The sequence below is a fragment of the Harmonia axyridis genome, chromosome 3 (genome assembly GCF_914767665.1).
Source record: "Harmonia axyridis chromosome 3, icHarAxyr1.1, whole genome shotgun sequence".
Classification (NCBI taxonomy): Eukaryota; Metazoa; Arthropoda; class Insecta; order Coleoptera; family Coccinellidae; genus Harmonia; species Harmonia axyridis.
The window spans coordinates 28,955,299-28,968,380 of record NC_059503.1 but is presented as its reverse complement, the minus strand read 5'-3'; the positions used below and the strand labels follow the sequence as shown (position 1 = coordinate 28,968,380).

The window sequence follows — 13,082 nt, the reverse complement described above, 5'->3', positions numbered from 1 at the left end:
TAATTTTTTTATTGATCAAAAATAATTGTCTTCTTGCTGCAAGTTGTGACCTAACTCCACCCTCAGAAACAAACAAAAATTACAAGTGGAGGCAAGATAAATAAAATTTAAAAATTTACAAAGGAAGTTTTAATCAATAAGTTTAAAAATCAGAAACAGCAAGTACTTCAATTATCCCTAATATTCCTTCCTGTGATCTCTTCTTTGTTTATTCCATTCTTGATTACCTTCCCTCCGATAATTCTGTCTGTCTCCTCTGAAATTGCCTTGGTTCACACCCCTCAAGAAAAAGTTGCCTTGCTTGGTTTCCAATATGCGCTCGTTAGAATCCACGAAATTGTTAATCTTATCAGCCAATTGCAAGGCAAGGGATTGCAGCCTTGAAGGTTCGCTCCTATGCATGACTACGGTTTGGGTGGGATCATCCAAAGATGCCATCAACTCCTCATTGATAATCATCTTAGATATGATTGAATGTACCACGCTTCTTTCCAGTTCAAACATCTGAGCCAAAGTGGACATCGAGATAGAATCGTAGACATTGGAGTAGGTGAAGAGGTAGGTCCTCAATGCTTCTTCCTTGATGAGCTTGGTCAACATGGCTCTAACAGTTTCAGCTTGGTAAAACAGGTCCCAAACTTTAGCATTCATCTTCTCGTTTATTATGAAGTCATTGCATGCCTTCCAATTACCCTTTCTCATAGCCTTGGCAGCAGCAACCACATGTTCCCTCATGCTTTCTGGTGGTCCCACCAGATTTTGACGTTCTGAGCTTCTTAATTGCTGATAGAAGGTCTTGGAGATCATCCTACGTCTAGCATCAAACTCATGAGCTGCCATGTATGGTATTTCGATCAACATGGCAGATACCAAATATACACATTCCAACAGTTCAAGGTTAATGTGCATGTGAAATGGTATCTGGCGTTGTTTCTCAATCTTTTCCTGTTCCTTACTGCGCTCATGTTGTCTTTGTGGGAGGAGACCTTGCGCCAGGAGCTCTTTCGGTTTACCTTGAAACAAAACATTATGTTATTTCCTGAAAGTATGGACAAAAATATGGACATTCAAAAAACTGTTAGAAACTTACCAGTCATCATAAGATCCACTAGGCAACTATGTGAATCCTTTATATTAGCATGTCGAAAAGCACAGAGTCCTAAATGAGCGATAGTTCTATTATATAAGATTTGGGTGCTAGGATCAGAATGTTGGATTGTTTCCTGTAGATGGGACATGAGAACCAAATCTCTGGCTTGGAACCAATTGTCATGGAGAGCGTGATGGTAAATGTGAGACAAGATAGCACGAGTACGCAAGCGATCAGTAGAATCATGAGAGTAGATGTACTTGCACAGCTTGTCCATTTCTTCAACTGATGAACCTTTGCCTTCGTTATTCTATAAGAAAAAAGTTAATTAACAATAAATGAAATGTACTCTGCAATATAACATCACAAATGTAACAAACAAAGATTCTGTACTACTTATGAAACTCACCTCTTTCTGTTTCAAGTTGTTAGGATCAAATTTATAATAAAGATGTTCAATTTTTCTCAAATAAATCCTGCATATTTCTGTGGATACCTTGAACCTTTCCAAGTACTGCATTGTTTTATCAATAATGCATGAAACTTTCACTTCATCCTTGAGCCTATCCACGTATTCATTGCTGTGTGGATCACACTCTTTCAACAGTTTCACAAATTCATCATCTAGCCTTAAATTGAAAATAAAAATAATTGTATATGAAATAGAAACATTAATTTCATGTACTTAAAGGTCAACTTGGTCCAGAACAAACACTTAATCCACCTATAAGAATCATGTCATAGCCATTGAATCCATGAATGTATTTTATGTTGAAAATGGAAAAAATTAAAATTCAAGAACTTTGCAATACCCACAGAAGTTTATTATTGCCTCCTTTAGTAAATAATATCTCCATGTATGAAGAAAAATCACAATGTAAAAAAAAATTATAATTTTACACTGGTTAATTATTTTCTCTTCTTTCAAGCAAAGTACATATCTAAACACGTAATGAAAAAAATTTTAAATTTTATGAATAATTTATAATAATAATTTCATTCAAAATATGAATAATAATTCAAAAACTCTAATCTGTAAATGTCAAGTTTTTGTACTGAAAAAAAAATTTCAGTATTGTCGTGGCAATAAATGTCCTAGGTAAAGTTTGAACTACTTATCAGAAAGTTAATTGGATTTTAATTATAAGAAACAGTATCAACTGACGCAGAGTTTCAATTAGCATTTCAGTGGTGGGATCCTACTAATTTATTATCGATTGAAAAGTTTATAATTAGTGCCTCTCCCTACTCCTCACCATAATAACTAAAGTTGATAAAATACTCAGTATAATTTCATTTATAAATACACCTAATTTTTTTTGATATACCAGGTGATTTTTTCGAATTGAATCAGTAAAAAATCTCGAAAAAGAAACATCTGGAAAAATGTTTCAAATAAAAAGTTTATGATTTTGAGAGGAAGTCCAGATATTGGCATAATTGGAATCTCTTCCATTTAATTCCCCTTTGTAGGTAGTTTGGGATTAACTTTGGAATATCAAATGGCAACCAATTTTTTATTCTACGTTAAAAATACAAAAGTTTTGTACGAAACAATTTTTCACAAATCGTCACAAATGGCTCTGTAATTTAATTTAACTTTCTGTCTAAAGTCTAAACGATCTTAATGTATCCGTTCCATTAATCTTTCACATGAAATTTTAGTCGTAGATACTCAAACTATTCGTTTAAACAACGGAAAATGTTAAGCATATAAAGATAGATGGCTTGACAAAGATTTCCACTGGATTCCAAATAATCTTCTTTCATTTGATACTTTACCTTATTAATTAATGGGAAATACTTCCAACCAAAACTATTTCACCATTCAAAGGATCAATGAAAATACAAGCATTAAAAACAAACAGCTCAGCAGAAAACATCTGAATTTCATGTGAATGATTAATGGAACGGGTATGATAAGGTCGTCCAGCTGGAAAATTCTACTTCAAATACAGAGCCATCTGTAAAGATCCATGAAAAATTGTTTGTTCAAAACTTTTGTATTTTTTGCCATAGAATGTGGATTTTCAATAAAAAAAAAGAGATTTCTATTTGAAATTCACAAGTTACCTTACCCTCCACAAGGGGGAGTAAGTCTGGCATAAGTGGACTTCCCCCTCAAAACCATTGACCATTTATTGCAAACATTTTTCCATAACATGTTTTCTTTTTCAAGATTTTTGATTTGTTCACTTGAAAAAATCTCCCAGTATGTATGTTAATCAATTGGTTAACAATGGATTTCCATCAGGTCAATACAATTCAAAGTAGCTACACATGTTCTCTATTTCATGATTTTATCAACTTTAGTCAAGATTTCCTAATTTTTGTAGTTTTATTTTTTTTTCTGGAGCTAGAATGGTTAATGCAGTGTAGGTTATAGTCAGCTGAATATTAATTGTCAAAGCCAAAACTAAACTGCACTGTTCAATTACGAATTAGTCTAGATTGCCTGCTTGAATAGATCCATTATAAAACCAGAAGAATGGGTACTGAAAAATTATATTCATCACCCGTTATATTGAAAAATTTGTTATATCATTATCAGCTTCATTTTTTTTTTCATAATTGATGGCAGACTCAAGAAATGAAAGAATTAAAAATCACTTACCGCTCAACCAAAGTTAGGACACACCCCTGAATCTTGTATGGAGCCTCATCCAGAGTCTCAGTTTCCTCTGTTACAGATTCTGAGACTGTTAAGTTGGTATTAGCCAATAGCACATCTAGGGTCTCACTTACCCTGTCCAGCAGCTTGGTCCAGTACTCTGGTTTCATGGCATCTGAGACCTTAGGATTATAATCAAAAAATGCCGAAATGATGGCCAACTTGATCTTGACTACTATTCCAGGACCAAAGTTATGTTGTTCAGCCACATTTTGAAGCTCATGCAACAACTCAATCTGTTCCTTACGATCTGTACGTTTTTTTCCTCTGGCTGCCATAATCTCAGTCAGCTTTTTGATAACTAGATTGAGATCAATCTCAGCATCCTTTGCAAACATCTTAGGTTTTTCCTACACAGAAGGATATCAATGAGCTAAACTTAAAATTGCTGAAAGTCTACACATAATTGATTCAAGGATTTTTGGTGAACTTACACTTGGCATTGCAATTCCGCCCTTAACAGTTTCCCATTCACCTTCATCATCTTCTTCCTCCTCTTTCTTTAACTTCCTTCTTTCTTTTTCTTTTCGTTCCTTTCTTCTCTTTTCCCTTTCTCTTTCTTTCTCCTCATCTTCCTCAGCAGCAGGTCCTGTTTTCTTCAAGAACCTATCACGGTAATTAGTGAATTTGCCTTCATCATCATCTGATGAGTCAGTACTAGATTCAGAGTCAGAAGGCCAATCCTCATCATCTGAAAACTCATCTTTGGCAACTGGAGGTTTTGATGATGCTTTAGCAGCAGATTTAATAGGAACATCACTATCAGAATCAACTTCTTCAACAACTGCAAAATTATAATTATTGTAATATATGATTTCAATCGATACAAATATCCAGCTCACCTTTATCTTCCTCCTCTTCATCATCTGGTTGATCAGGATTTTCCCTGAACTTGCTTATATCTGTTTCAAAATCTTTGATATATTTCCTTAACTTTTGTCTCATTGAAGTAAGAGATTTACTGAAATTGAAAAAGAATTGATGTAATTTTATTTTATAAACAATGAGTAATCAACAAACCTGTTATTCTTATTCATATTTTTTCTACCTTCTCTATCTTCCCACATTTCATTAATGAAATCTTCCATTTCTACTAGACATCTTACGAAAAATCTAGGCGTTTGACCATTCTCCTCTTTCAGGATTACTTGCAATGCTTTAGTATACGCTTTCTGTAGATCTTCAAAACCTATAGAAAATAAGAATGAAGTTGTACTTATAACAAAATTGTTTATTTATAGTTTTATATTTATATCCTCTAAGAAAACTGCGAACTTACTATTGAGCATACTGCTCATATCCTTAATTTTCTTGAAATTCCTAATTTGCTTAATGATATTTGTGAGTTCTTCATATCGTTTTTCTTTGGCTGAGCGTACAACTCGCTTAACATCCTCCTCTTCATCACTGAACTAAAAACGAAAAACGGAATATCAACATGAAAACAAAAATGAAATTCAAATTTCTTACAGTGAAGACTTGAGCTGGTGCTCTTTGAATCTGTTCCTCCTCAGATGAACTATCAGAATCCGAATCTGAACCAGCGAAAAATCGACTCATTTTAAGACTGTACTGAAATAAAGAGAATAATATTAATTAAGAAACAACGGAGTGCATGCATAAAGTAGAGGTTATAATTCAATTTATATCTATATCAAAGTTTCAATCGTTATATGAAGCAAAGTATCATATAGATAATAGATATTATGAGCATGCATATTTTATTACCTATTCAAGATTAAAAATTAATGTAAACACAATTTAATACTGGAAATTCGGCAAAATTTACAATATGGTTTATGTAGCCAACGAGTGACAACTGACAAGAACAGCACTGCTGAAACATAGAAGAAAAATTCTACCTCTCCATAGACCTAATATCAATATATTGATATTAGGTCTATGTACCTCTCACATAGTCACATGTCATTACAAATATATCATTATTCTCTGTAATTTTCGTGTCATTTCTTGAATACAATGAATTCATCTAAATTAGATGAATTCATTGTATTCAAGAAATGTCACGAAAATAAAAGATGAAGAAGAAGTATATTCTATTCTATATCCAAATTCCTTTTGTCATTTCCGTCAAAAGCTCTCCATATGTCTTGTTTACGTCTGTAAGGAGACTGATGAGCTATTGTATTGCTCTAGATTTTGTTGGATAAAAGATAAATAGGGTGTCTTTCTTTTTCTAAGATAAGTGAAGAGCTTCTGAGCTTGAGTTATTCAATTGCCTAAAAATGCCACAACCACCCGACACTCCAGGTTCTCAACGCCTAACAAATGATGACTTCCGTAAATTATTACAGACCCCAAGGTCTACACCTGCGGGAACTCCTGCTCCTCCCTCAATTAGAGAAGTCATTTCTAATTCCACCACTATGCCACCTCCCAAAGAGGACAAAAATGAACTCAGACGAAAAAAGAAAAGTTACTATGCTAAATTAAAAAAGCAAGAAGACAACAAAATGGCTGAACTTGCCGAAAAATATAGAGACAGGGCTAGCGAAAGGCGACAAGGCGTGAATCCCGATTACCAAGCAGATGATCCTGCTCAAACTGCTCAAGCTTACAGAGCTGTAGCTCCAGACTTGAAATCATGTTTCGATGCAGCAGAACGAAGAAAACGAATGATTCAAGAATCCAAGTTTTTGGGAGGTGACATGGAACACACTCACTTGGTAAAAGGCTTAGATTATGCACTGCTTCAAAAGGTACGCAGTGAGATACAGCATAAAGAGTTGGAACAGGAAGTTGAGCTGGAAAAGTTAGCTACAAAAACCATAGAGGAGAAAGAGAAAAAAGAGATGCAAAAAAAAGAGGAAGAAGAGTTGAAATTCAAGACGAAAATTGGACGAGCTATCTATCACACAGTACATGCATTGAAGTCAAGGCATATAGAAAAATCAGAGCTCTTCATTCCTGGCAGAATGGCCTATGTAATAGACTTGGAGGATGATGCAGAATCAGATATACCAACTACTGTTATTAGATCAGTTGCAGATGTCCCATCTTTTGAATTAACAACCACATTAACCACCAATGATATTGTTATCAATAAGTTGACACAAATTTTGAGTTATTTGCGCCAAGGTAAGTCGAGATTGATGATTTTTGTAACTTGAATGGATATTAATGTATAATTTATTTGAATTGCAGGCAATCGTAAAAATAAAAAAGGCAAGCGCCATATCCTTGAGAACAATAAAGACATTGATGTAGAACCTGAAACAAAGAGACAAAAAAGGCCAGAATTTGATGATTCTATATATGGCGATATTGGAGACTACATTCCAACAAAATCAGGAAAAGAAAAAGATAAGAGCAAACGTCAGCCTTATTTCGACAAGAGCGAAGAACAGATGGATAATAATGCTCCATCCCTTAAAGTCAACAAGTCTGCACAAATCTTAAACAAGTTAACGCAAGAGCCAGAGGGTTATGCTGAATGCTATCCTGGTCTTGAGGAAATGAATGATGCCATTGATGATTCAGATGATGAGGTTGACTATTCCAAAATGGATCTTGGCAATAAAAAAGGACCTATTGGACGTTGGGACTTTGACACTGCAGAGGAATATTCAGATTATATGAACCAAAAGGAGGCCCTACCAAAAGCTGCTTTCCAGTATGGTCTTAAAATGGCTGATGGAAGAAGAAGCAGAAAGCATAAAGATAAGAACGAAAAGGCGCATTTGGATAGAGAATGGCAGAAAATACAAAATATGATTCAGAAGAGAAAATAATTATTTTTTAAAAATTCTAGTTGTATTTATATTATATGTTAGTTAGTGTGTGAAATTTAAAAAAAAAAATCCGTCCATACCCAATCCAAAAAATTTCTTAGAAACTGGGGCAAAAAATTTAATTATGCCTAAAGTAGCATTAGGACATATTAATAAAGACTACATAGAATACAACTATCTCATATCTCATACAAGCTGTCAGCTTTAGAGAGGTTTCATTGAGGTTTAGGAGAGTCCTCTTCATATCCCTTCACTATCAGATTAAAATGAAGATAAAATTTGGCTACTCAATCAGTGACGACGCCAGCTTTCAAAAACAGGGTTGGCCAAGAAGCGGTTGGATTTTTTTTGGGAGGGGGGCAAAGTAAAGCGAAATTATAATTCTGCTGATCAATTAGCCTAAGTATGTCAAATTTTAGGGGGGCCCTGCCCCCCCTCCTAGCGTCGGCACTGTACTCAATATATTGTAATATAAAAAGAACAACACATGGTATGGTATATCCAAAGTCACTTGGAGGAAGCCAGAATATTTTGATTATGCAAGGGTTGTTCAAGTTTCCAGAAATTCCTTTGGAGCAAATGAATTTATTGTCTAACAATACTTTCAATAAACCCCCAGTATTTAGTGGATCGCGGTATCTACTTCAAAGGGGCATCTGGCCAAGCGTTTTGATGGAGTGGTTCAAGTGACTTTGGATCTACTATAATGTATTTTATTGCTACAAGTAGTTGATACTCAACCTGCGAGTTCAATATATTTTTGGATATTGATCTATAAATAAGAATCAGGTGGTTAAAAACCTATATGCAAACATTTATTATAAATAACTACATTAAAACTAGTCATCACAGTTGGTAAATCCAGATAAATAAATCAAAATAACAATTCAAAAACATTTCACAGATTAGCCAAAATCAAATCCTAGTACAGACTCGAGATTATAATCAAACAATAAAAAATCATTCTTGTACAAATTGTAGAGGGACTCCATATATCTTAAAGGTAGTGTCTGAAAATATTCCCTGACCTTCGACCTAGTATGTGCCGAATTGGTCATTGGAAATTTTACAGGAGGAGCATCTATAAAATTTAATATCGACTCTGTGTCTTCAGTGAGGTGTTCATATTTTCCTATAAAATTATAGTTTATTTTGCAGGGATGACAAAGATTATAAACAGATGTCCAGTGTTCGTTTGACTGCAAACCCTCATTAATCAGGTACTGCACAAATTCATTAAGGGTAACATCGGAACCAAGTGGTTTTTTTGGCTTCCCAGAGTTCCTCATTTTCTTACTGCTCAATGAACGGTACTTCTTAATGATCCGTCTTCCATACCTTCTCTAGAATAGTTATTATGGTTTACTATTGGAAAGATCAAAATTGAAATAAATGATGACTATATCTTGGATTACCAAACTAAGGCACACAAGACAAAAATTACTGAATTTTTCGTCAATGCAAAGGTTTTGACTTATGTTATAATAATCATTCTAAATTATTTGTACTGACCTGAAAATATTTGGAACTTGTCAAATTTCCCTCAAATTTATTTCTAAAAGCAGACAAAAGTCTCTCCATTGGATGTCTCACTATCATAAAAGTAGTATAAGTCTTCAGGTACTTCATTGCATCTTTGTAAGGATATTGGGATAAACGTACAGTAGAATTTTCAGAGTGGGCTTGGTGAGATGGGATTTCTAAGAGATTTGTCACATTTGAGGTGCCAGTAAGAACCATCATTACTCTTTTCCAATTAGTACAGGCAACCTGAAGTAACATTATTCAACATATTTAAAAATAATTGTTTATTAACTCACTTTTGGTACGTAACAATACAAAAATTTATGTTTGTGATCAACTAAAATATGATCCAAGGATGAAAGTTTCAAATCTTGACTTGAAGAAGGATTAATTATTGCACAACCATTCATTAAGGTTTCTTGTCTAGATATTTGTTCCAACCATGGATGACCATTAATAAGAGCTAAAATTAATATTTATCAATTATCATCTAGAATTGTTTCATGAATACTTCTTACCTACAAAAATTATATACAAAATTCCCACCAAAATAGTAGAAACCCCAGTCATCACCATCTAATTATCTTCTTCCTTTGTCATTTAATCGCTTAACAAATCTAACCTGAGACCTATTAGTTATACCATAATTTGATACTGGATCGCTGTTCTTCTTTAATTGCATTCCTTCGTACTGAAAGTTGTATGTTTTCCAAATGTACTTCCACGAAATTTTGGTTTTATTTCTTGATCTTTGTTGTTTCAGGGCGAATGCTCGCTGAAACGCCAACTTTAGGTCTTTAACAGTAGCTCCTTGTTGGGCAATCTGTAAAAGTCTATCATCAGCCAAAAAAGCAATGAATGTCAAGGTACTATTTGCTTACAACAACATCAACTGGAGAATCTGATCCTCTCAATACTGTAACCGTAATTGATTGTCCTTGTTCTACAGCAATTTGTGATAATACTTCTTCGGTTGTAACATCTAATGGTAAATCTTTCAGAAGGGAATCGGCTGCTATCAATCTTTTAAGGATACTTTGAGTAATTTCAAGTAGATCTTCGTGGCTCAAATTTTCTATTTCCTTGTCTAAATCTAAGTTATCCATGCTGAACAAGGTTGGATAATTTTATTTTAATTAATTTAAATAAAAATCAAATTAGATAAGAAAATTTAGAAAACATTCATAAAACCATCAAATCAATTGAGGTTATGATCAATCACAGAATTATAGATAACGTCGTATTCAAGGCTTCCTAACAGTTTGCTAATAAATAAGATCGCGATTCCAATTATGAAAACATGACTTTGATCTATTTAAATACTCCAATTTGATTTCGTTAGAAGATTTGGAAGAGGATGGAAGTTTTAGATGTTTTCTAACATAAAATTCATTCATGCATAGAAAAATGTAATTTTTTGATTTTGAAAGATAGGTACAATTTTTTTTCTGCGTCTATTGGAATGGAATAAAAAAAAGAAACAGGAACTTCAAAAAGAATTTGCACAGAAACCTAAATTTGAATTGATTCTTTCATATAATTAACTGCTACTACAATATAGGTAACAATTTTCATTAAATTTCAAAACTCGAAGAAATCATATGAATCAAATCATTTAAAACCGAAAATACAAAAATTAAAAATTGAAATATCTCACCATTCTCCGAACGTTGATACTTTTTTATTGAAGCTTCGAAACGAAAGTTTATAACGAATTAAGTAGGTATATTCGCTTAATATGAAATGAAAACTGGACGTCCTCGCTAATTCCAACTGGCACCAAAATTATTGCGGCATCATTGAAAAACAACGAAGATGCCTTTGGGAAATTAAAGACAAATTAGACAATAGCCCATTGAAATACTGGTACTAATTATTAACGGAAACTGGTGATTATTGACCATGGGCAGTTGGATTTCCCCACCTGGAATTACTTCAACGTACCTACCTGACGTACGAAATAGTGGAAACGCTACCATCTAGTATTCCTGTTCAGTAAAGATGATATTTGTTATAAGAGGCACATTGGAGAATACTGAGTTGATTGAGTATATTAAATTGCATCATCAATTTTAAAACACTTCATATTGATAAAACATCTTACGTCACATCATATTAATCGGAATATGGATTCTCCGTTTATTTTTATTGAGGGAATACCTATATGAAATTGAATTCTTATTCATTGAAACACCAATGTACCTACTGAAAATTACAATATGTTACATAACATATCCATCGATAAGGTAACAGGTGAAGTAACATTCAGGAATTCAGGTACTTTTACGTAAATTTCAAGAAATTATTAAAATTCCTGATTTGTCAAAATTTTTGATAGACGTGGCAACGTCACATTTTCTTTTTTTTGAGAATGGCTATTCTTTCTCATTGTAGATGTTTTGAGCTCTCATCACTCAAGCGACCATTGCGCCCTTGGAGACCTCAGAACTGCCTATAAGTACCTATACACGGTGAGTTTGAGATTTGTATTTTCGTTTTCTGATGGTACCTACTGGATGACGCGATCAATGAAATTTTGCATGAAGCTTGAAATTATGATTTTACATATCTGAGTGCTAAATTTCATCTCAATAGAATAGGTACGTAACCAGTTTTGACTGTTTTGAGAGAGCTATATTTACGGATCCCCTAGCCAGATACTGCTCATCAACGAACTCAAACTTTGCATTCGAGATCTAAATCTAATTATGAAAATTTCAAGTTTATAGTATGGTTTTTTGTTGGGAGTTATCGTGTTCACGGGCGAATAGAATTGAATTTCAGGACGGACTCATCATTAGTGAATAAAATCTTATAGTTTGAATACCGGCTCAAAATTCGCGAAATACAGACATCGAAAAATATCCTAATAGACAGTAAATGCTATATTCGTAGTTCAAAGCGACCGACGTGAAATATTTAACGTTGATTTTTGTGAAAAATAAATTTTTGCTTCTCCTATATTATTGAACTTTTTACTGGGCACGCACCTGAGCGTTTCACCCTGGAGCGATTGCCCCAATCGTTCCCTAGCGGTCACTACGCCACTTCGACAAAATAGTAACGCATAACTATAACTAGTAAAAAGCGCTCTATCATTTTATTGAATTCATAAGGGCCGCAGTGGCCCCACTCACACAGAGGAAAGAGTACGCGGGTTTGATTACACACTCAGCACTCTTTAGTTTTTCTAGAACTGAATGGCAATATTAAATTCACATCTTTGTATTTTCAAAAAAATCGGGAGACATTACCTACTAAGTGAAATTGCAAACAATGAAGTCAACAGATGGCGTCACATACCTCAAAAACGCGAATATTATACAATATGTATAAGTTACTGATCTTATACTAATAATTATATCGAATTCTTGAGAAGATTGCGTAGATACATGAATATATAAATTACAGAACGATCTCAAGCTCAAGTTAAACATCTTCGGATATTTATTTTCATGACTTGAACATAGACGTGAATCATCAACATATGTGAAGTAGATCATTTGTCCAAGTGTAGATCAAAACTCCCAATAGGATCATTGAGCCACATCTGACGTTTACGTAGTTCTATGAGACAATGCAAACCAAAAATGGCCAGATCTCCGTTGGTATTTCAACAACTCTAACGTCAATAACAAAATTCGATCAGTTTGTTTTTGTTGTGAATAGTGTTTTATGAGAGATTTTTCGTTTTAAAGCTTGTAAGTTTCATCTGTATTACTAACTAATGATAGAGGCAATTCAGTTTGTAACTGTCTAATGAAATAATTCATTTTTCCAAATATTACTTGTTTTCATATATTTTTTTACTGATAAATAGCAAGTTCGCGATAGATTTTTCATCTGCGAATGGGATAGTATTGTTTTTAATTAGGTATTGTCACGATTCTTACCCTTATCTGAAGTTCGAGACAAACAACTATTCTGAAATGATAGATATACAATATCTATTCTACCTTGGTTTTTCCAGTTCATTAGCAGGTTCCTTATTCATTCGAATAAATTTTTATTGAAAGTGCACATGATGAACTTGAACGTTACTCTG

At 33.7% G+C, this 13,082-nt stretch overlaps 4 protein-coding genes across 18 annotated transcripts in view; 2 read left to right on the top strand and 2 right to left on the bottom strand.

Annotated features, from left to right (window-relative positions):
* Nucleotides 1-114: 114 nt before the first annotated feature.
* LOC123676581 (eukaryotic translation initiation factor 3 subunit C) lies at nt 115-5,608 on the bottom strand. Of its 2 annotated transcripts, none has more exons than XM_045612573.1 (10): nt 5,490-5,608; nt 5,232-5,333; nt 5,041-5,173; nt 4,782-4,950; nt 4,604-4,722; nt 4,196-4,545; nt 3,705-4,111; nt 1,500-1,719; nt 1,091-1,400; nt 115-1,013 (listed from the first exon to the last, which is right to left on the bottom strand). In XM_045612573.1, the coding sequence occupies exons 2-10, from the start codon at nt 5,319-5,321 to the stop codon at nt 178-180; spliced, it is 2,634 nt and encodes an 877-aa protein (XP_045468529.1). In that variant the 5' UTR covers nt 5,322-5,333; nt 5,490-5,608; the 3' UTR covers nt 115-177. The 2 variants fall into 2 exon arrangements, with proteins under 2 accessions (XP_045468529.1, XP_045468530.1); XM_045612574.1 differs by having other exon boundaries at nt 5,232-5,328; nt 5,490-5,551.
* A 246-nt stretch (nt 5,609-5,854) lies between these two features.
* LOC123676578 (protein Red) lies at nt 5,855-7,697 on the top strand. Its single transcript, XM_045612568.1, has 2 exons — nt 5,855-6,860; nt 6,927-7,697. The coding sequence occupies exons 1-2, from the start codon at nt 6,008-6,010 to the stop codon at nt 7,511-7,513; spliced, it is 1,440 nt and encodes a 479-aa protein (XP_045468524.1). The 5' UTR covers nt 5,855-6,007; the 3' UTR covers nt 7,514-7,697.
* Nucleotides 7,698-8,306: 609 nt separating this feature from the next.
* On the bottom strand, nt 8,307-10,938 carry LOC123676575 (carbohydrate sulfotransferase 11). 4 transcript variants are annotated; one of them, XM_045612565.1, is made up of 4 exons: nt 10,695-10,938; nt 9,919-10,144; nt 9,026-9,283; nt 8,307-8,856 (listed from the first exon to the last, which is right to left on the bottom strand). In XM_045612565.1, the coding sequence occupies exons 2-4, from the start codon at nt 10,141-10,143 to the stop codon at nt 8,419-8,421; spliced, it is 921 nt and encodes a 306-aa protein (XP_045468521.1). In that variant the 5' UTR covers nt 10,144; nt 10,695-10,938; the 3' UTR covers nt 8,307-8,418. The 4 variants fall into 4 exon arrangements, 3 of the variants coding, with proteins under 3 accessions (XP_045468521.1, XP_045468519.1, XP_045468520.1); XM_045612563.1 differs by lacking the exons at nt 9,919-10,144; nt 10,695-10,938 and adding exons at nt 9,334-9,500; nt 9,556-9,763; XM_045612564.1 differs by lacking the exons at nt 9,919-10,144; nt 10,695-10,938 and adding exons at nt 9,334-9,500; nt 9,560-9,701.
* A 1,648-nt stretch (nt 10,939-12,586) lies between these two features.
* Nucleotides 12,587-13,082, top strand: part of LOC123676572 (mitogen-activated protein kinase-binding protein 1) — a 127,763-nt gene continuing 127,267 nt past the window's right edge. For all 11 annotated transcript variants that reach the window (XM_045612561.1, XM_045612559.1, XM_045612557.1 and 8 more), the window contains exon 1: nt 12,587-12,738. The gene's annotated coding sequence lies outside the window, so the exon portion shown is untranslated. The remainder of the gene's footprint in view (nt 12,739-13,082) is intronic.